We start from the raw sequence: 20,794 nt of genomic DNA, 5'->3' as shown, positions 1-20,794 counted from the left end.
TATACCACGTAAAAGCTGGTTTGCCTGTCTATTTCTTTTGCCAGTGAACAGTCTACAAGGGCAAGCTGGAGCCTTAGGCTTAAGCTTCAGGTGTTAGCTTTCAAGGGTGTCTGCTAACTTATCAATGCCCTAAGATAGGGCCGGGATGACTCCTAGCAGTGCAAAAACAAACTCAAAACACCCTTCCCACAAAGCCTAAGGTTTGGAAAGGGGGAGGTGTCTCCCGTGAACGTAATAGTTCAGATGGAAGCTTCGTGAAAGTTGTTTTTGTGCATCAATGTGCTGTGAAAGATGTTTCTGTCAGCTCAGTAGTTAGAAGTACTATAGATCTTTGTGGGAAACCACAAACAAGTCGACATGTTATTCTAGTAAATGTGGCAGACTTGGAACCTAAAGGCAGAGCTTCACCTGTCGAGACAGATGCTTCTTTATTGTTGGTGTGGGGGGGGTGGGGAGAGGGGTTCATGTCACAGTGCATGTAAAGGTCAGAGGACAACTTTGTGGGGTCTGTTCTCTCCTTTTTCACCCTTCCATTGACTCCTGGAATCCTCCTCAGAGCTTCAGGCCTGCAGGACAGGTGTTACTGACTGAGGTGATCACCAGTCATGGCTGTTTCTTTATATGGAACTCCAGAACACTTACATCTTTCCGTAGGTTTTGTGGTACTAGGACTTATCTCCAGAGCCATTGGATTTACTGCCAAGCCACACCCTCAGTCCTTAAACCCAAAGTTCCTTTTTTGTTTGTCTTTCTGAGACCCAGTTTACTATGTAGCCCAAGCTGGTCTCCCACTCCCGATCACCTCCCTGAGTGTACGCACTAGCTTTCTTGAAACAAAACAATAGATGTTAAGTTCTGTGGGTTCACCGGAACAGAGCTGAAGAGGGGCACAGTGAGTGAGCTGCCGCCCTGCAAGCCTGAGGCCTTGAGTTTGGATTCGGGACAGCTCTGGGAAGCAGACCTGGCAGGGTTCACCTGAAGCCGCAGAACTGGTGGGAAGGGGGAATGGAGACTGGCAGACCCCAGGCAACTCTCTGCCAGCCCAAATCCATGAACTTGGGTTTCACCAAGAGACCTCTCTCAAAAGAATGAAGTGTGAAGAGACTGAGGAAGATGCTGCACATGGACCTCCAGTCTCCACATCTGTGTGTGTATAACCACATGTTCACACACACTCAAAACAGTAAAAGAAATGTTGAAGAAAACTCCATCAAGGACAGGACATGGGAAGTAAACAAACAGATTTAAGAAAAAAATCTTGTGTCTGACATCAAATAGAAAAAGAAAAACAAACAAGGGGTATCTGGCTTTGATTTTTTTTTTTTTTTTTACCGAATGGCGGTTTCATCAGATCTGAAGGCTGGCAATGAGAAGCAGGGCTGGCCACTAATACCAGTTCTGGCAACAACAGTAAGCATGAAAGATGGCTGCTTCGGGTTACAGATCCTTTTCTTTGTAAAAAAACAGATCATAAGGGGCTGGCGAAATGGTTTAGCAAGGAAGGTGCTTGCCACCAAGCCTGAGGACCTCAGTTTGAGTCCCAGAACCCGTATGGTAGAAGAGAACTGACTCCCTCGAGGCCTCAATCTGCCACATGCACACCACAGGATGAGTGTGTACATTCACAAATACATAAGTCTAAAGGGGTCATAAAACATTGTGTTCAGGCCCCAAAGTTTCTGAGAACTCAGCAGAACCTAGGATTAGCATCACTACTGCCTGGGAGGGAAATCCACGGCTCAGGGATCTACGAGTTCTGCTGTTAATTTTGTACAGAGAAGTGTTGGCTAGCTAGTAGGAACAGTAAACAAACCCCGGCAAAAAAAAAAAAAAGTTTCCCTCAATAACAGAGTTATTAGAAAAATCATAAATCTCCTAAGCCTGAGTCTTTGCACCATAGTTACTCTACATATTAAAAAATAATAACAATAAATGGCTTCTCTCAACATTCCAGCATGCCACATGTCCCTGGGTCCAGTCACCCCCATCACTTTTCCATCTCCTGCTGACAGCAGTTACCAAGCACCCCAGCTTGGAAACCATGGTGTTGCAACTGTAACTAAGAAACAGAACCCCACATATTCTTATTCTTATTCTTATTATTCTTTAATAAAAAGGCCAAATATTCATCTTCTGATCAGTGCCAACCAAGAACAAGTATCTATCTATGTCTTTCAAATTAATGATAAACTGCCAATAAAGCAGAGAGCTCTTATTCGATTTAAGCAGTGTTCCTTGGTGATGGGGCAGGGAGAAAACAGAAGCTGTGAAAAGAATTACACAGAACAAGGCCAAACGGAAACTCTACGTTGTGGGGCTGTTAGTTATGTCCCAGTATCAGCTAGCCTTCCCTACATGTTCTGCCCGCCTACTGTGCAGACCTGACGTTCTGTAGAGGTCTTATTAATCAGCCTCCCAAGCAAACATACACTGGACACTCGCTGAACAAAACTCCAGGGTTAAAATTATATAAAAATCCAAATGGCCCTGGAACTTAAAACATTAAAAGACAAAATTGTATCACTATTATTAGGAGAATGCATAGGATGTTTTAATAATCTTGAATGAAAAAAATCTTTCTAGGAAGGGATGAAAATCTACAGATAGTAGATTAAAAACCTAGAAGACGAGACTGTATAAAACACAGGGTACGGTGTGTGTGTTTGTGTGTGCACATTCGCGTGTGCGTGTGTGTGTGTGTGTGTGTGTGTGTGTGTGTGTGTGTGTGTGTGTGCCGGGTCAGAGTGTGTGTATGCAGATGTGTTATGCACCTGTATGAACAGTTCATGCACACAGGGAGACCAGGTGTCCTCCTCTATCCTCTACTGTTTCCCACTTCCCTTTTGAGACAGGGCCTCACACAGAACTCAGAGACCACTGACTGACTAGACTGTGCCAGGCTTTTATGTGACGGCGGCTGGGGGTCCGAACTCAAATCCCCAAGCTTGCAAAGGAAGCACTCTGTCCACTGAGCCATCTCCCCAGTCCAATTATATAAAAGTTCTTGAAGCCTCTGCAAAATAAAACTTCTAACAACAAAAAGTAGGCAAAGGCCACGACACAACAAAGCAAGAGGGCACCAAAGCCTCTGGTGGGAGACAGATGCCGAGAGTGAGTAAAAGGAGAGATTCCAAAACCCCTCCTTTACCTATCAGATTGGAAAGCTGGCAAGAAGTCTGGAAAGGACTTGAGAAGCTGGCACTTGCCTACCCTCCTGAGGGGAATGTCAATGGGCTTAACCGACTGCCAGGCTGCCTTCTATGAGCCTAACAAAACGTCATCATTCCCAACAGATCCACTCGTATGTGCAAATGCAGCAACTTGAGAGCACAGAAGTTCACTGCAAAATTATTTCAGCAGATTCTGGAAGCATCCTGAATATCCACCAATAAGGAACTAAGGCATCGATGCAATGAAGCGACGTTAGGTCAAAGAGAAAGCCACTTAAGAAGCGATGGTGGTGGTGACGGACAATTCTGGGTATATACAAGGGCACACTGGGATCATTTTTACATGGAATAAGCTCTAAAACGCGGTGCTCAAGCGAAATGGAGGGAGGAGAGCTGCAGCCACAAGCTAACCAGTGGACAGCGACGTTCTCAAAGATCGGGCAGAAGTCTGTCTGCACGTGTGTGTGTGTGTGCGTGTGTGCGTGTGTGTGCGTGCGCACATGCATGCGTGCATGTAGAAAATACTTCAGAAGTCTGTAAAAAAGTGCCCATAAGGGAAGAGAAGTGGCAACTCGAGGTGTAAGAATTAATAAATAATGTTCATTCATTACTGTGTGCATGTGCACGACCAAGGTGTATGTGCCAAAAGGAAACAAAAGATCTGAGAACTACAAAGTGGTCCCTTTAGTACCTGAAGAACTTCATATTTATTTGTATGTACGTATGTACATACTAAGTATTTCCTATCTAGGAAAGTCTGGGATGAGAAACCCCAACTCGAGAGAAACCCACAAACGTTGTTTGTGATGAAGAATGAGATAGGACAGGATGTCATTGTGGGAGAAAAGGAAGTTCCTGGTTAAAAAAAAAAAAAAGAAACATATTAGTAGAAAAATTTTTATGCTAAAAAAAACCTTTAAATGCAAGTTACAGGTTTGAAGTAATGCCTAGAAGGAGCCAGCACTTGGGACCAATGTGAGGGGCAGCAGGAGCGGGTGACTGGGTCTGCAGATGAGTGACTGAAGATGCCTGGCCTAGAGGGGTTTGGACCCCCTAGTCCATTTCTCATTGTTTCTCTGGCAGGAACCAGCATGAATCAGCTGTAGAGGCTAAAGCCCAGCTCTTTCTACTCTGTGCCAGGGAGCTTCCTCCTGTGTGTTTGCTGGACACGAAACACCAGGACTTTCTCCACCCCAAGGCAGCCAGCACGGCTCACTGCCTCCTACCACTGTTGAAGACACTACCAGTACAGCAGGAGCATCTCTAACCCCAAGTCCAAACTCTCAAGTGCTCTGAGACGTGAGCTTTTGAGCTCATGACGCCATAGGTGGAAGATTTTATAACATGAAACTTTGATTTGTGCACAAATTATTTTAAATAGTCTATAAACTTAACTCTGGGCTACATGTAAACACACGTTTTATGCTTCCACATGAGCCCCCGTTGGAAATGTCTCATCGTGGACATATAAACATTCCTAGATCTGAAATACTTCTGGTCCCATGTATTTTCGATAATTCGGTATCCCTAGAGACTCCTGCTAAACTCAGAAAACTACACAATTAGCCACCCCGCCTTGTTTTATATTTCATTTATATTATATTAACACATTGAAACAAGAGACCTCCCCAAGGAGATGGATGAAGGGGAAGTGATAGGAAACCGCATAACTGTGCCATCTGTGATCTACGCTGCATGTATGTGGACACGTGTATGTGGACATAGCTGGAGACAGACAAGCTGTGCCTAAGGCTAAGGAAGGTAAGAAGAACAGAGGACCCAGTCGAGGGCTGGTGCCAGGAGTCTCCTCTCCCACTAATTTGGTGAATAACAAAGTCAGAGAACAGAGGAACAGGAGGAAGTCATCACTAATTGGCACTTTGCCACTAGCACCACTGATATTTTTGTGTAACCTGGCGAAGTCGTGGAAATGTGAGGTCTGATCCTCTGTGACGATTCCTACTACCCATGTACCAAAGCCCAGCTTCTTTGCTGCACCCAACAGAGCATTGTGCCTACTGGCAATCCTTCAGGAAGCTCAACAAACGCAGAAAAAGCTGTTAGAAGGTATTTTCACAGGACTTAATGTTTTTGGCAACCACTGGGGGTTGGCAAGATGGCTCAGTTGTTAAAAGTGCCTGCCGCAGAGCATGGGAATGTAATTTTAATCACTGCGACCCTCGGGGTGGAAGGAGAGACTTCCATCCTCCATACATACACACACAAAGTTAAAATGTAATTTAAAAAAAATTAAGACTGTAGTCTTTATCTCGTGAACCGAGCTCCACTGGAGAAGGAAACCTCTGAGGTTCCATGCCTTAACAGAGAAGTCTGATAAGACAACTTAAGATGTGAGTCACTAAGAGGTTTTCATGGTGTACTGTATAAAAATTTTTTATATTTATTTTATGTGTATGAACTGTTTCGCCTGCATGTGTGCAGCACATGTATGCCTGGTGCCCTTGGAGGTCAGAAGGCACTAGGTCCCTGGAACTGGATCCGCCACGTGGGTGCTGGGAACTAACCCAGGTCCTCTGCAAGTGCAACAAGTGCTCTTCACCACTGAGCCATCTCTGTAGCCCTTCGTCTGGATCCGTTAAACTATCAAATTCAGTAAGGCACTAGGTTAGGCTGGCCTGGTTACTACTGATAAGTACCTTATTTTCACACTTCATTGTTTGTGTGTGTGTTGTACAACTAGTGTGGAAGGCAGAGGAACTTATAGGAGCCAGTTCTCCTCTTCCACTATGTGTCCCAGGGTCAGGCTCAGGCCATCAAGCTTGGTGGCACGTTCCTTTACTTGCTGAGCCCCTTCCACAGCCTGGTGACTATCTCAATTGATGGGAGGGGCCCATCCCCTGTGGCACTTCAAAAATGCTTCTCCAATTTCCCAAAACAGGATTAGTTCCACCTCGTAGATAATGCAACTCCAACCAGGGAAGGCTGAACTCACTGGCCTCCAGTGATAGGGTTGCCCTTCACCCTCAACCCTGTGTGGTCCCCAAGTCCGAATTGATCCCACAGCACCAGGGTGCCAGACTTCCAAGCCAGGGACATGGGCAAGCAGCTACACTTGGCTGTGTATGGATTAGAGGTTCAAAGACAAAAACCAATAGCAAACAGAACTCCCGTGTCTTTTTTCCCCCACGTTCCCAGATGCCACTGAAAACTCTGTCAAAGAGAGTCAGTGTTGGAGAATTTCATCTCAACTGCAGCCCCAGCGATGATGCTTCTAGGACCTCCACATCTCCCCACTGCTGCAGCCATTCCACTCACCCCACAGTGGTTATCACACCTTCCCACCACTGTTCCTAAAACACAAAGGTGAGGACCATTAAAAGAGTCTAAAAAAAAAAAAAAAAAAAACACCTATCTATACAGGCCCTCTCTGAAGGCACCAAAATGCCTTTTGATACTGAATACTTTTGAAAGGAATTGTTTCCTCTTTTTTTTTTTTTAAGAAAAGTAAAGACTGGGGCTGGAGAGTTGGCTCAGCAGTCCAGAGCACTTGCTGCTCTTCCAGAGGATCTGAGTTCAGTTCCCAGGACCCACATCAGGAAGCCCTCCACAGAACCAGCTTACACTCACAAAGGGTAAAGGTTTGAAAAGTTAACAAAGGAGGAGGCCCATGGAAAGCCAGCTGAGAATATTTTTAGTACTACGTGAAATTCCACATGAAGCCTCCCACAGCACAGTATATTCTTCAACACAGTGAGGTACTAAAATTACTATCATAGAAAAGCTAGAAATAGAAGCGAGTGCTTTCTGTGCACGGTGGCTCACAATCCATAATCCAGCACTTACGGATTGCCTATCGTTTGAGGCTAGCCTGGGATACAGGATGAGACCCTGTATCAAAGACATTAATGAACTATTTTAGAAATGTATCCAGCAGATTTGAGCACCCTGGCTGCAGGACTGTCTTATTAATTAATTACAAGCTAATGGAGTCAAAGCACACTGTGTTCCTTTGGAAAACAACAAAGCAACTTTTCAGGAAAGAATGTGGTATCTCATGTCTATGCTCATGAATCTAGCTGTCTAGAAAAAAAAACTTATCTGTCTGGTACCTCCTAGTAGTTTTTGGACAACCTCACGAAGATAGGGGGACATAAACATGTTCAGGAAAGGACCATCAATTCTCAGTTACGCAGCATAGCAAAGAAATGTGCTGATCGAATATTCCCGTTTAAAAGGTCACCCAGTGCGGGGTGTGGTGGTGTTCACCTTAATCTCAACACCCAGGCAGGCAGAGGCAGGCGGGCCTCTGAGTCCCAGGATAGCCTGCTCTATGTAGCAAGCTCCAGGCCAGGAAGAATTACACAGTCATTCAACATGAACTGCTCCCTAGAACGGTAATTAAAAGTTGCCCTGTCTGGGCTGGAGAGACAGCTTAATGGTTATGAGCATTGGCTGTGTTCGTACAGGAAACAGTCCACCCACACTGGACAGCTCACAACTGCCTGTAACTCCAGCTCCGAGGGATCCAACACCCTTTCTGGCTTTCTCAGGTACTGTGCGCACAAGGACACATACACACAAACACAGCATACAAATAAAATTAAAATGATTTTTAAAGAGCCATTCTATCGGTGATTTATGGCCATTTTTTAAACGAAAGATCATGATGTCATAAGGTATAAGTAACAGGCCACAGGGACCGCTACTTAAACCTTCAGTGACTGAGGAGGTCCTTGAGGATCTGTGTGACAGCAACATGCAGTAAGGAGAACTCAGCTTTAACAGTGGACTTGGAGCCGGATAGTCATGTGCTTGAATCTGACTCTTGTATCCCTAGCTGGAGGGTCCTGGGAAAGTTACTGGCATATCCAGGATTCTCTCTCTGTAAAACTCCCTGCTGTGGTGTTAGGATCTCTCCACCTATTTCTGTAACACAAGGTGCCAAGGTTGATCTGGCCAAGTCACCTTTTTTTATAAAGAAGAAAAGAAACCACCAAGACCAAACATATGAAGCAACAAGCACCGATGAGCTTCCATCTCAAGTGGCTGAAATCTGGAGGAAAACCTGAATTATTAAAAATGTTTAAGAGGAAGGATGGTGGAGAAAAGGGAGACTAGAAGAAGCTACCTGGGGCTGGAGCTGTAGAACACGTGCTTAGCATGTCCAGGACTCTGGGTTCAATCGCTAGCATCAAACAAGCTAACAAAAGAGGTTGTATCTATTATTGAATTCACCACCTCCTTTCCACACTAGGAAAAAACGGCTTCCCTGAAAACAGGTTTAGGAGCGCCCCCATGTGGTGTATGGTATGAATTTCACCTCTACCAGCAAAACTCAACTATTTGAAGGAAAGAAGAAAAAAAATTATTTTACAAAGCTTTTATAATCCAGTTGAGGTCCTCCTGCACCCGCCAGGAAATACAAAATCATCCATATTCATATCCCTTCAAGCTTGGCTAATGTCTTTTTTTTTTTTTTGGTTCTTTTTTTTCAGAGCTGGGGACCGAACCCAGAGCCTTGTGCTTCCTAGGTAAGCGCTCTACCACTGAGCTAAATCCCCAGCCCCCGCTAATGTCTTAAATCAGTGGTTCTCAACCTTCCTAATGCTGCAACCCTTTAATAACAGTTCCTCATGTGGTGACCTCCGCCTGCCCATAAAATTATTTCATTGACACCTCATAACTGTAATTTTGCTACTATTATGAATCATAATGTAAATATCTGATATGCAGGATATCAGACCCACAGATTGAGAATCGATGCTTTAAATAATGAGACCAGTGTATGTGTATGTGTTGCATAGCGCTTAACACAGTCGTCTGGGAAGTCATTCTGAGATCAAAATAAAACCAAAAGTCCATTATAACAGATGGTCAGACTAAAAGTGTTCACAGAAATGAAGCCAATTATTACACACTTAGTACTCTGTCTTTACTCTCTAGCAGGGGCTATGAACAGGAAATAGAGTTCTTGAATTATGTATGTCTCTTTTCCTATACAGTTAGCATATATATATATATATATATATATATATATATATATATATATATATTACAATTACTATCTTACTAGAAGTTAGCAAACACACACTAACAGCCATGAGACAGTATTTAGCTACCATTCTGACGATATGCTACTGGTTACACTAAAATGAGTCCTGGGCCTTAAGTACGCATGCAACTTCCCAGCACTGACCTCTGAAAGAAAAGGACTCAGTCCCACCCAAGGGAAACCACTCAAGGTCTAGGGATTAAGACCTGTTGATTGGGGTGAAATAAAAGCTCTTTATGTAACAGACTAACAGGGCAGTCCCAAATGATACCAGTCAGGGGGTAAAATTACATGCCAGAATATTTCAATTCTGTTTGAAAGAAGGCCCCCATTGTTTACTAAAATGAGACTTTTATTTGAAACCTCAGCAGATTAATAATTAAACATATGGAAAACCATGCAACTAAGTCATGCCAACCATCCTGCTAACATAAAAGGGCTCCTTTAGGAGAAGATGTACTTTTGAAACACCTTCAATCGTTTTGTCAAAAGAGCGGTATTCCTACATTTCCCCACATTTAAAGCCAGGACATATGGTTTCTTCTGCTACCAAAAGTCAGATCTTTGGCCTGAATTAGAGCCAATTTTAAGAGATACAACCATGGGATCAGTTTTCACTTCAATATAAACTGGGTTTCAAGAATTAGTTTAGTCCCCAGCTCCGAAAAAAAGACCAAAAAAAAAAAAAAAAAAAGAATTAGTTTAGGTAGCAGGTTACATTGTGAATTTCTTTTTAAAATGTTTGTTTTGAGGCAGGATGGGGTGGGGTAGGGTGCCTCATCATAAAGCCTAGCCTAGCCGCAAACTTACTATGTAGCCCAGGCTAGCTTTTAATGCTCTATCTTGCCTCACTCTTCAGTGCTGGGATTACAGATGTGTACAACCACCCAGCTCAAAACAGAGCTTAAGTATTTGATAACTCACGGGAGGTTCAGATGACCCAGCTTGCCTTAATCAAGTCCCAACACACTCGTTACCCGCAAAGCTCCCAGGCTAGGGACATTTACCTGTGTCCCTGAAAGAATGAAATGGGCAAGTCACACCCCACCAGTCTACAGCTGAAGCTTTACAAAGCAAAACGGATGCTATAGGCCAGGAAGCAGGGAAGTAGAAGACATCCCACGGCTCAGAGATTGCTCGATTGTGGGAGCATGTGGCTAGCACGCACAGAGCCCTGATTCCACCCCCAGCAGCTCCGCAAAACTGGGTATACCAGAGTATGTCTTTATCTGAGCTCATAGATGTGAGGGCAGAGGTTTGGCTATTAATGCTTGGTCTACTGAGAAAAGGGGGGAAAATGCTCTGCAAAGTCGAGCAGGGAACCACTGCTCAGAACTGTCAAGGAAGTCCTGTGGTTGGAGAAGCATCTAGCCATCCTCAAGGCAGCGACAGAGAGCAGTATGTGACTCTACGAAGCCCTGACAGAAAGTGGTAGCTTTCCTGCCTGTGAGTCTACGCCGAAACGGATTTATTCCTTAGTTAGGTCACTGTCACACAGTGAGCGCTTAAGACAGAATGTACGATTACAGCAACAGTGTGGAAACCACGTCCTCCTTGAGCTGTGGAAAAATCTGGATGGCCCAGATTCCTTCCTGTCTTAAGATTGCTTTTCCTCCCACTCCAGAAAAGGGTGGGTTTGTTTACATGGATACATCTGGCGCGTCGACACAGCTCTTAGAAGTAAGTCCTTCAAGAGGTCGATCTTTACCTTCAGATTCTTCAACAAAGTTCTGATTGTCAGGGTAAGCTGCAAAGAGAAGGACACAGCCTGAGTCCACCGGACCTGAGGTGTAGCATCTGCCAAGTTAAACAGACCTGGGAGGGAGGCTTAGCCTCGTGAGGACACTCTCAGGGTTGTAAAGGTCTCAATGGCATCATGGTCTAGCCACCCACCTGGAGCTTGTCCCCATAGTGCACCTGCCCATGGCAACCTGGTCCACACGGGAACACAGACATTGAGTGGAAACTGTCAGCTTGCATTCACACTCGGCTGGAATTCTCCTACCCGCTGTATTTTACCCACCCTGGGACCATGCAGGAAACTGTGTTCCCCCAGTCCTTGCCCAACAGCAAAGCTCCCTGGTTCCCTCAACCATGCTTCAGATGACAAGGTGTCAAGTCCCATTACCATCCTGACTGGTCTGTGAACACTCTGGTGTATTTATAGCCCATGTGAACACTGGAGAATACGTGTTCTTTTTCCATGAAAGGAATGCTAACCACGCACGGCTCTTCTTCTACAACTGTGAGGATTTTCTCCAATCATCCTAAAAACCCAGAGGACATGTCTGTTTGTGACTCTAAAGATGAAGAAGGGGTGGGGAGAGTCCTACTCTGACATTTGGAAATGTGAAGAAGAAAAGGCCCATTTAAATGAAAACAGATTGGACTTGGATGAAATCAGAGGAATATTAAAAAGGCAGAATGCCACTGTTGTCACCGCTGCTTGCTAAAAGTAGCAGTTACGTGAGGCATGTTGGGGTACGCCTATAATCCCAGCTCTGGAGAGATGAGAGGATCTATCTCTAGGAGTACAAGGTCAGCATGGTCCAGGCTACACAGTGAGACCCTTGCTCAACAAAACAACAACAAGGTAGCAGCTATATAGCTCAGGGAGAAGCAGGACACACACACACACACACACACACACACACACACACACACACACACACACACGGACACACACGGACACACATACACATGGACACACACACATTCTCATTCATTCTCTCTCTCTCTTCTCTCTTCTCTCTCTTCTCTCTCTCTCTCTCTCTCTCTCTCTCTCTCTCTCTCTCTCTCTTTCTCTCTCTCTCTCTGATGAGCAAGGTAACAAGCATCAAGCAACTGTCCAAGATGTCAGCAGGCTGGAAAAGCCTAGCTTTGTTCTAATATCCCTGGAAGCCAAAGGAGCGCCCATCATGCTGATGTGGAGCTGAGGGGAAGGAGCCCGCCATGTATTTAGAGAGAAGAATAGAGTAAGAAGCAAAAACTCCAACCAGCTGGGAGCAGTACTTCACACTGCTCCCCACTTGTGAGGCTTCAGCAGGAGGACCACTTGAATCCTGAACTCAGGGCCAGCCTGGGCAACAAAGACAGACACACACATACCCCAAACTCTATCAAAAGGGCACACCACACACACACACACGCACACACACACATGCACGCACACGCACACACACACGCACATACACGCACACACACACACAAACCCAAGGGACACACGCACGCACACACACACAGACTCAAGGGTACAGTGCCAGCAGCTGCCAACAGTGTGAACCCTAGGGAATGTAATGCCAGCAGCTATCAAAAGTATGAACAACTGTATAAAACTGTATAAAACTGTATAAAACTGTAGCTGTATAAAAAGTCAGTGAATGAAATACAGAGGAATTTATATCTTGGAGGAATGGTCATAATTTACCGATGGCGAAAAAGTAAAATTCGATACAACATACCAAAAGATCTAAAAGATTTACACACATGCACATGCACACCCCCACCCCCCACGGCACACCTCAGATCTAGCAATGCTTTCAGACGTCAGAGCTCAGCAGCACGCGGATTCCTCCCTGCATTACCTTAGGTGTCTTCTCACCTCTTCTTTCACACTGATTTCGTTCTTGAATCTTCTCAGCGATTTCTTGGGCAATCTGACAAGTAGAATCGTACGTGGAGAACCTGCACCAAAGTCAAAGTCGCGTTAAAGTTCTTTAAAAGAAAGTGCTGGCTAGGTGTGGTGTCACGTGCCTTCAATCCTAGCCTTGCAAAGGCAGAGGCAGGAGGATTTCTGTGAGCTCGAGGCCAGCCTAGTCTAAGGGAACACACTGACAAGGAGATGCTGTTTCAGGGCAGGAGACACAGAGGCAAGATGAGAAGTGACGTGCAAAAAGCACGCTGCGGGGACAGCAGGAACTGTGGGCAGGCAGCAAAAACACTCTAGCTGACAAAGAAGCCTGGCAGACTCCTAACCCTGCCACGGTTCTCTCAGAACACTGAGTGGCTTTCCACCTGCCACCCAACAGTGTTGGGCTTGGAAAGATTCAAATGAGCTGAATGAGGGGCTAGCTCGGAGGTTAAGAGCACTGCTGCTCTTCCTGTGGCCCTGGGTTCAATTCTCAGGTCCCACGTGGCAATTCAGAATTGTCTCATACCCTCTTCCAGCCTCTGTAAGTTACCAGGCAAACACATGGTGTGCAGACATGCATACAGGCAAAACACCCACATGCTTAAAATAAATAATCTTTTAAAAATTAAAATTCAGGGCTGGAGAGATGGCTCAGCAGTTAAGAGCACTGATTGCTCTTCTGGAGGTCCTGAGTTGAATTTCCAGCAACCAAATGGTGGCTCACAACTATCTTTAATGTGATACGATGCCCTCTTCTGGAAGAGAGTGACAGTATACTCACATACATAAAATAAATTAATAAATCTCTAGAAAAAAATTTCAAATCAACCACCAATAGCACCCAGAGTGTTCCTTATCACAGCATGTTCATCTCCTGTCTCATCTCGCACGCCACTCTGCTCCTTACAAGCGGGGACTCCTGTGCTCATGTGAATGATGTATTTTCCAGGACTGTCCATTTCAAAATGTTGAAAACTGCTGTTTGCCCGGATGTCCCAGTTCTACCCATAAGAAGATAAGTAACTTACTTCCCTAAAATATTCCAGTACTAGAAGTAGTAGCCTATAACCTCAGCAGCTTGGGGAAAACTTAGTGATCAGTCTCATACTTCAAAAAGAAAGGGGTGGTGGTGAGTAAGGGCATAGATCAATGTTTAGCTTATGCAAGGCACTAGGCTCAGTCACCAAAGTGTGTAGCTCGGGCTGGGGCTATGGCTCCAGGTCCTATACAGAGAACTTTGTGTTGTGAACTCCACAAGCACTTCAGAGGCAATGTCACCCCCTAAGCCTAGACTCACGTATACATCAGTATGAACCAGTATGAATCAGTATAATCTGGTATAGGCTTATGAAAAAAAGCAGGTGGTTTAAAAAGACTAATAATAATATAGCAGAGTAATAAGAAAAATGATCCTAGCCCCAACTTCCCCATACTTATTGTCTCCACACCATCACCTATGAAGACAGGAGCTTCAGTCCAGCTCTGTGACAGCACATCAAACATATAAACCCCTAACCAAGTCCCATCAATTAGGAAAGGGACCTAACTTGAGTGTCTATAGAGCCCAGGAAGGAAGAGATCACTGATGAGGCACTCAAACAGGCTGGGCCGCAAGAGGACACTTTGGGCTGACTTCTAAAAAAGTCTAAAGCAGATTTCCCTATAGGAAGGAGAAGCGAAATCTAAACACTGTGGAAGGCACACGGCATAAGCAAAGATGAGAGAAGAAAACATGCCTGGCATGTTCTGCCACATGGAAGGTACAAAATAGCGGACATCAGTTCTCTGCAGAGCGTGGCACGGGAATCTAATGAGATCAGGAGAATTTTACCCAAGACACTCAAGCAACTCTTTTGCTGTTAGTCTTGTTTGTCACAGTGGCTTTCTCATTTGACAGCTGAAAGCTTTCTTGTCCTGCTGGGGACCATACCCAGGGTCTTGGATGTGGTAAACAATTATTCTACCACTGAGCTCAAATTTGAAATAAGTTATGCACACCCAGACAATGCACTGATGTGCATTAAAAATCATGGTTTTAAGACTACTTAAGGGCATGGAGAAATGCTTCCTGTTTTGTAAAATACAAGCAGGATATAAATTCAAACAATAAGTGCACTGGAAAAAAAAGTGAGCACTGATTGTTTCCAAGTGATGAAGGTGCTATCTTTTTTCCTTCAGATACTCAGTAGTCTCTAAACTTCTATCAGGGGTGTATACGATTGTCAAAACCTTATGGGAAAATTCAGCAATTGGCTGGGCATGGTGGCAGAGTCCTGTAATGCCACCACTTCGGAGACTGAGGCAAGAGGATCAGGAATTCAAGATCAACCTAAACTCACTGAGACACTGAAAAACAAACAACAAACAATTCAGCTACTGGCCCAAATAGCCTAGATTCCAGGTAACTCTGAGCCTGACCTTGGGATCCACTCTCTTCATATTCAAAACTGTCTGCCATCAAACAATTATAAATTGTACCAGAAACACCAACATAAGGCATATTCTCCAACACAGACTTTACAGAAATGCAGTGTAATAAATTGTTAATCAGGAAGGTCATGACTTTATAGCAATTTGTTCCTTGTATAGATATTTTTTCATCATTCTCTCCTTGGGGCTTCTTTGCTAAATAAATGATCCCTATTAGGTATTTTCTACACCACTTCTTACTCACATAAGTCTTCATGCTCCTGATGCAGGAAAGGGCTTATTACAAGTGCAAAATTTCCCTCTCAGAGTCCTACAAGTTTTTTGTGAAGAGCCCATAACACCCGTGCCCAACTAGCTACTAACTAACTGGTGACCATGGAGTGTGAACTTCAGTTTATTCCCTTCCTGCAGGGGGATTAATGGGTGAAGGAATATCCCACCGAAAGGTTATATCGACTTCACTTTTACAGGAGCCCAGGGAAGTCTACGCATGCAGTCAGCCACAAGCAGGATAGGCAGGAAGCCCCATAAAAAAGGGGGCAAATTACTCGATTACTCAAGTCCCAGCTCCCCCAGGTCAGAGTCTCCCCTGGGACCACAGAGTTAGCACCGAGTAGGCAGTACATGGCTGAGTCCCCTCAACAAGGAGGATCCTCGCCCGATCCTCATCCCTAAAGCCGCCAGCCTCAAGCTCAACGATGACCAGGGTTTCTGCCAGTCCCTGGAAGCCAGTTCCACCCCCCAAGTTAATCCCCATACACTGCTGCCATCACCGCCATCACCGGCAACTCACCAGGGGTCTGGGGCCATGGTGCAGTCTCCGCCTGCAGCTGGGACACTTCCTGCTCGTAGCAGCTGACTACGGCGGCCCGCGCGGCTCATTCTCCGCAGTTTGGAGGGTGCGCCACCGGAGCCCAGAGTTTGCAAAGTGAAACCTGTTTTATTGACCTCAGAACTACGCCCCAAAGCGCACCCCTAGGGGACAGTGGGTTGCAAGAATCGATTTTTGTTAATTTACATGAATTGCTGGAGGAAAGGAAAATGGTTACATTGCTGAAAAGAATCAAACCATTTTTCCAGGGAATGGAAGCGCTTCAACCCCGGCTCTGCATGCTTTTTTTCTTAATTCAAAACAGCAAAAACAAGCCGGGTGTGATAACTCAAGCCCGGAATTCCAGCACTTGGATGGCTGACGCAGGAAATATACATAGAGGCAACATACACACACACACACACACACACACACACACACACACACACACACTTGCATACTATACTAAAACGTTTTTAGTGTCTTTTAAAACAATTTTTTTCTTTACAAGGAAGTAGCAATTCCATGCTTTTTTTAAGCAACCTATTCATCACAGGCAATTCTCTGTGCTCAGTTTTTCTGTGTTCAATTATTTTTAATAATCATCATGAGGGGCTTAATTTTATAGTTTAAAAAAAGTCACAGACCTTTACACGGAGAGGAGGATATTTACCTTGCGTACCCAGTATCAACCTACCACCTACATTTCCAGAATGAATAAAATACATAATAAGGAAGTCCTCCCTACATTTGCAAGAGGGGAAAATCAACTTAAACTCAGTGGGCTGGGTTTCTGCTCTGGCGTAAACCTAGCACGCATGCGTGCTCCAGTTACCATAACGACTAGGAGACGCTGCACCCTGGAGTTGAGGAATCAACCAGCTGAAACTCTCCAGGATGGAAGAACAAATTTTACCCGAGACCGACGTAGCCGAACTGGAGCTTCAGGCTGTGATCGGCTTCAATGGTGAGGCCTAGAGCAACCTTGACTTGTTACTCAGGGACAGTGAGACGCTGACTTGGTAGCGCCTGAGAGGCAGTGGGGATAGTGGTAAAAGTCTGGCCAGGCACCACCGCCCCCAGGATTCCCGAGCCTAGGGAATTGGTGTGGGTGTAACAGCTCCATATTCAGAGACCAAATGAGTCTAACTCGGTAGGAGTATGAGTAAGGGTCTCTCTCTCTCTCTCTCTCTCTCTCCCTCTCCCTCTCCCTCTCCCTCTCCCTCTCCCTCTCCCTCTCCCTCTCCCTCTCCCTCTCCCTCTCCCTCTCCCTCTCCCCTCTCCCCTCTCCCTCTCCCTCTCCCTCTCTCCCCCTCCCTCTCCCTCTCCCTCTCTCCCCCTCCCTCTCCCTCTTTCCCCCCCACTAAAGTAGAACTCTCAAAGGTTTAAGACCAGGATGGGAGGGAAGTAGAACATCAAGGGAGAAACCTTGTTAATTCTGGAGGGGCCTTCCTGCTGTGCTCGCGCTTTTCTTGTGACTGTCATGGTAAACATTGGGAGAAAAATGCTGTGGTTGGGGGATCGTGTTTGGGGTGTTGTGAAAAGGCAAGGAATTAGATTTTAGGGGGGGAAATCAATTTTTTTTGTAATGCCTGAAAGCTTTACAGTAGCAAGGATGTGATACGGAACGATTACTGAGTAAAGGTTTAAGCACTCCGGCCGGGCCTTAGTTCTTGACTCTCCGTTGTACTATGCTGCTCTCATTGAAAGCCAGCGTTTTCTTTATCAGAGCCAGCACTGTCTGTAGAGATGGACAAATATTACTGATAAGTGACCCCTGGTGACTGCAAAAAAAAAAAAAAAAAAATCTGGTGAGCTGGTCAGTGCAAAGACACAAATATTCTGGTGAGCTGGTCAGTGCAAAGACACAGAAGATCTGTAACTGATTTTTTTTAAGTAATTTATTTTATGTGCATTAGTGTTTTGCCCTGCCATGCAGGTGCTGGGATTGAACCCTGGTCCTGGAAGAACAGCCCATGATCCTAACCACTGAGTGGTCTCTCTAGCCCATACCTGAATTCTTGCTAAAACAGTAAGGAGGGAATTGGAAAAGTGTATCAAAGTTTGGGAGAAAGGTTACTTTTTTTTTTTTTAAAGATTTAAAAAAAAACCAAAAACCTCTGTATGGGTGTTTTGCTTGCAGTGAACGTCTGTGAACCAGTGCCCAAGGAGGCCAGAAAAGAGCATCAGATCCACTGGGACTAGAGTTACAGACAGGTGTGAGTCCCATGTGAGTGCTAGGAATCAAAGCTGGGTCCTTTGGGAAAGAAGCCAGTGTTCTTAACTGCTGAGTCAACTCTCCAGCTCCTTATTTTATTTTAATTATGTTTATGGGGTAGAGGAATGGACATGTAAGTGCAGGTGCCCATGTGGACCAGAAGAGGGCACCAGATCTGGCCTCAGTGGAGTCACAGGTGCTAGGTGTCCTGGTTGAGGTCCTCTGCAAGAGTAGTGTAGACTCTAGCTGAGACTTCTGAGCCCATGGGGGAAAGTATTTATTGCAGCTTTGAAAGAAGCCAAGAACAGACTGAATTTACTCTTGAGAAAAGACTCTTTTTGGATTTAAATAGCCTTTAACCAGGGGCTAAGGAATGGGGTGCAGATTATTGCAAGTAGCCAGAACAGGGAGGAAAGGGGGAGACAGAGAGTGAAGCTTCAGGACAAGGGGAGAACAAGGGGAGGGGGAACAGTGACTGGGCTTGGAGGTCAGAGGCTTTAAACGCCTTAACGGAGCTTAGAGTTTCCATGGAGTGAACCAAATGTTGAAATTAAGCCAGGCCTAGTGACACATGCCTTTAATCCCACCACTTGGGAGGCCGAGGCAGTCAGATCTCTGAGTTCAAGGCCAACCTAGCTATGTACTGAGTTCTAGGACAGACAAAGCAAAAAAAGAAAGAAAGAAAAAAAAAAGAAATAGAAGTTGAAAGCAAAATTAGGATTCATGATAACTGTTGTGTTATTAAACTTGAATTTGAAAACGGCAGTGCATCTATGTAACTGTACTAGGTACTGCACTCCGATGTGCACTTATCGTGTAAACAAACCAAATATAATTGTGTCAGATACGAAGACATCAGGCTGCAGCTATTGAGAGTTTGGTCACAGTCAACTGATTTTTCCCATTATATCCACAGCTCTTGGTTAAAAACAGCAACCACAACAACCGCTCAGGAATCTGCAGGCCAGATTTGTCCCACTGTGTGTTTTGTAAATAAAGTTCTAATGGAACTCATCCATGTCCTTTGTTTAGGTGCTGTCTGTGGCTATTTTCACACTCTTCTACCAGAGAGGACTGGCTCCAACACCAACCATATGGTTCAAAGAGTCTAAAATAAACCACGTGGTTTATTTTCCAGCTCTCTATAAAGAGCTAAAGTCCTGAAAAAGATAATGGCAATAATAACAATATTAATAATAACAAATGAATGGCTGTTTGCTCAAAGCCCACAAGTGTCATTAAAACAGTGACATGACTTTAGTTCTCAAATAGGCAAAGGATATATATGTATATATATATATTCCTCTATATAATCCTATATTATATATAACATATATATACATATATAATACATACATATATACATATTATATATACACATATATATATAATATAAGAAGATAAGAATAAGGTGTTTGTGTCTGTGACTTCTAGAAGAGTAAGTTATACCACCTTTAGGAAAGAGAGTTAGCTTCATTGATAAAGTGACTATGATGCCACGATGAGGACCCTGAGTTTGAGTCTTCCGCAGTCCCGTGAAAAGCAGGGCATGGTAGCATTTATCTGTAACCCCAGGACTGGAGGGCTGGGGTAGGAGACAGGCACAGATCCTCAGAGTCAGCCTAACCAACCAGTATGTCTGAGAGCCCCTAGCTCAGAAAATAAGGTAAAGGGCCATAGAGAAAGATATTCAACATCATCCTCAAGCCTACACAACACACACACACACACACACACACACACACACACACACGCACGCACGCACATGCGCATGCGCATGCGCATGCACACACTCACACACCACTTCTCCTCTTGAGGACCAAAGCTCTTGCACTGTGGGTATCAAATGCCACATTGTTTCCGCAGCACCATGATCATGGGAGCCTGGGCCCAGTGGCACGGGACCTGCCTTTCTCATTACCACTGCCCATTTTTCAAGTAAATTTTCTACACTTCCTATCAATCCTGTGCTCCTTTCTTGAAATTACTTTTCTGCTATATCTAGCCAGAGTTGACTCTTTTCGTTTGCAGCTAAGAATCTTAACTATGTAACTGAAGGCATGCACACCTGTCTTAAGACACTTTTCGGGGTTGGGGATTTAGCTCAGTGGTAGAGTGCTTGCCTAGCAAGCACAAGGCCCTGGGTTCGGTCCCCAGCTCCGAAAAAAAAAAAAAAAAAAAAGAAAAAAGAAAAACAATTTTCTATTGCTGTGAAGAGATGCTGTGAACAAGGCAATTTATATAAGAAAGCATTTAACTCGGGGCTTGCTTACCATGTCAGAGGGTGAGTCCATGGCTGGCAGCAAACAGGCAGGCATGGTGCTGGAACAATATCTAAGAATGTATATCTTATCCAAATGCATTAGACATAGAGACTGTTTTGGTGTGGGCTCTTGAACCTCAAAGCCAACCCTCAGAGATACGTTTTCAACAAGGCCAACCTCCTAAATGTTATAAAAACTGTCATACTAACTAGGGAACCAAGCATTCATATGAGCCCGTGCAGGCCATTCCCATTCAA

At 44.7% G+C, this 20,794-nt stretch overlaps 2 protein-coding genes across 11 annotated transcripts in view; one reads left to right on the top strand and one right to left on the bottom strand.

Annotated features, from left to right (window-relative positions):
• The window catches only part of Stx8 (syntaxin 8), a 239,341-nt gene extending 223,165 nt beyond the window's left edge, over positions 1-16,176 (bottom strand). For 2 of the 10 annotated variants that reach the window (XM_063269750.1, XM_063269747.1), the window contains exons 1-2: positions 16,038-16,078; positions 12,768-12,867 (exon numbers count right to left, since the gene is read on the bottom strand). Coding sequence is in view for 4 of the 10 variants with exons in the window: in XM_063269743.1 (XP_063125813.1) it covers positions 10,836-10,930; positions 12,768-12,867; positions 16,038-16,126 (284 nt within the window). In the remaining 6 variants the exon portion in view is untranslated. Of the gene's footprint in view, positions 1-10,835; positions 10,931-12,767; positions 12,868-16,037 lie in introns of those variants that run through there. The other 8 variants (XM_063269743.1, XM_017597495.3, XM_063269744.1 and 5 more) reach the window with 8 other exon arrangements.
• A 727-nt stretch (positions 16,177-16,903) lies between these two features.
• Positions 16,904-20,794, top strand: part of Cfap52 (cilia and flagella associated protein 52) — a 41,153-nt gene continuing 37,262 nt past the window's right edge. The window contains exon 1 of the mRNA NM_001100968.2: positions 16,904-17,022. Within this exon, the coding sequence (NP_001094438.2) occupies positions 16,953-17,022 (70 nt within the window). The 5' untranslated portion in view covers positions 16,904-16,952. The remainder of the gene's footprint in view (positions 17,023-20,794) is intronic.

Source organism: Rattus norvegicus, chromosome 10, assembly GCF_036323735.1.
Source record: "Rattus norvegicus strain BN/NHsdMcwi chromosome 10, GRCr8, whole genome shotgun sequence".
Taxonomy (NCBI): Eukaryota; Metazoa; Chordata; class Mammalia; order Rodentia; family Muridae; genus Rattus; species Rattus norvegicus.
This window is presented reverse-complemented; position numbering and strand designations above follow the sequence as displayed.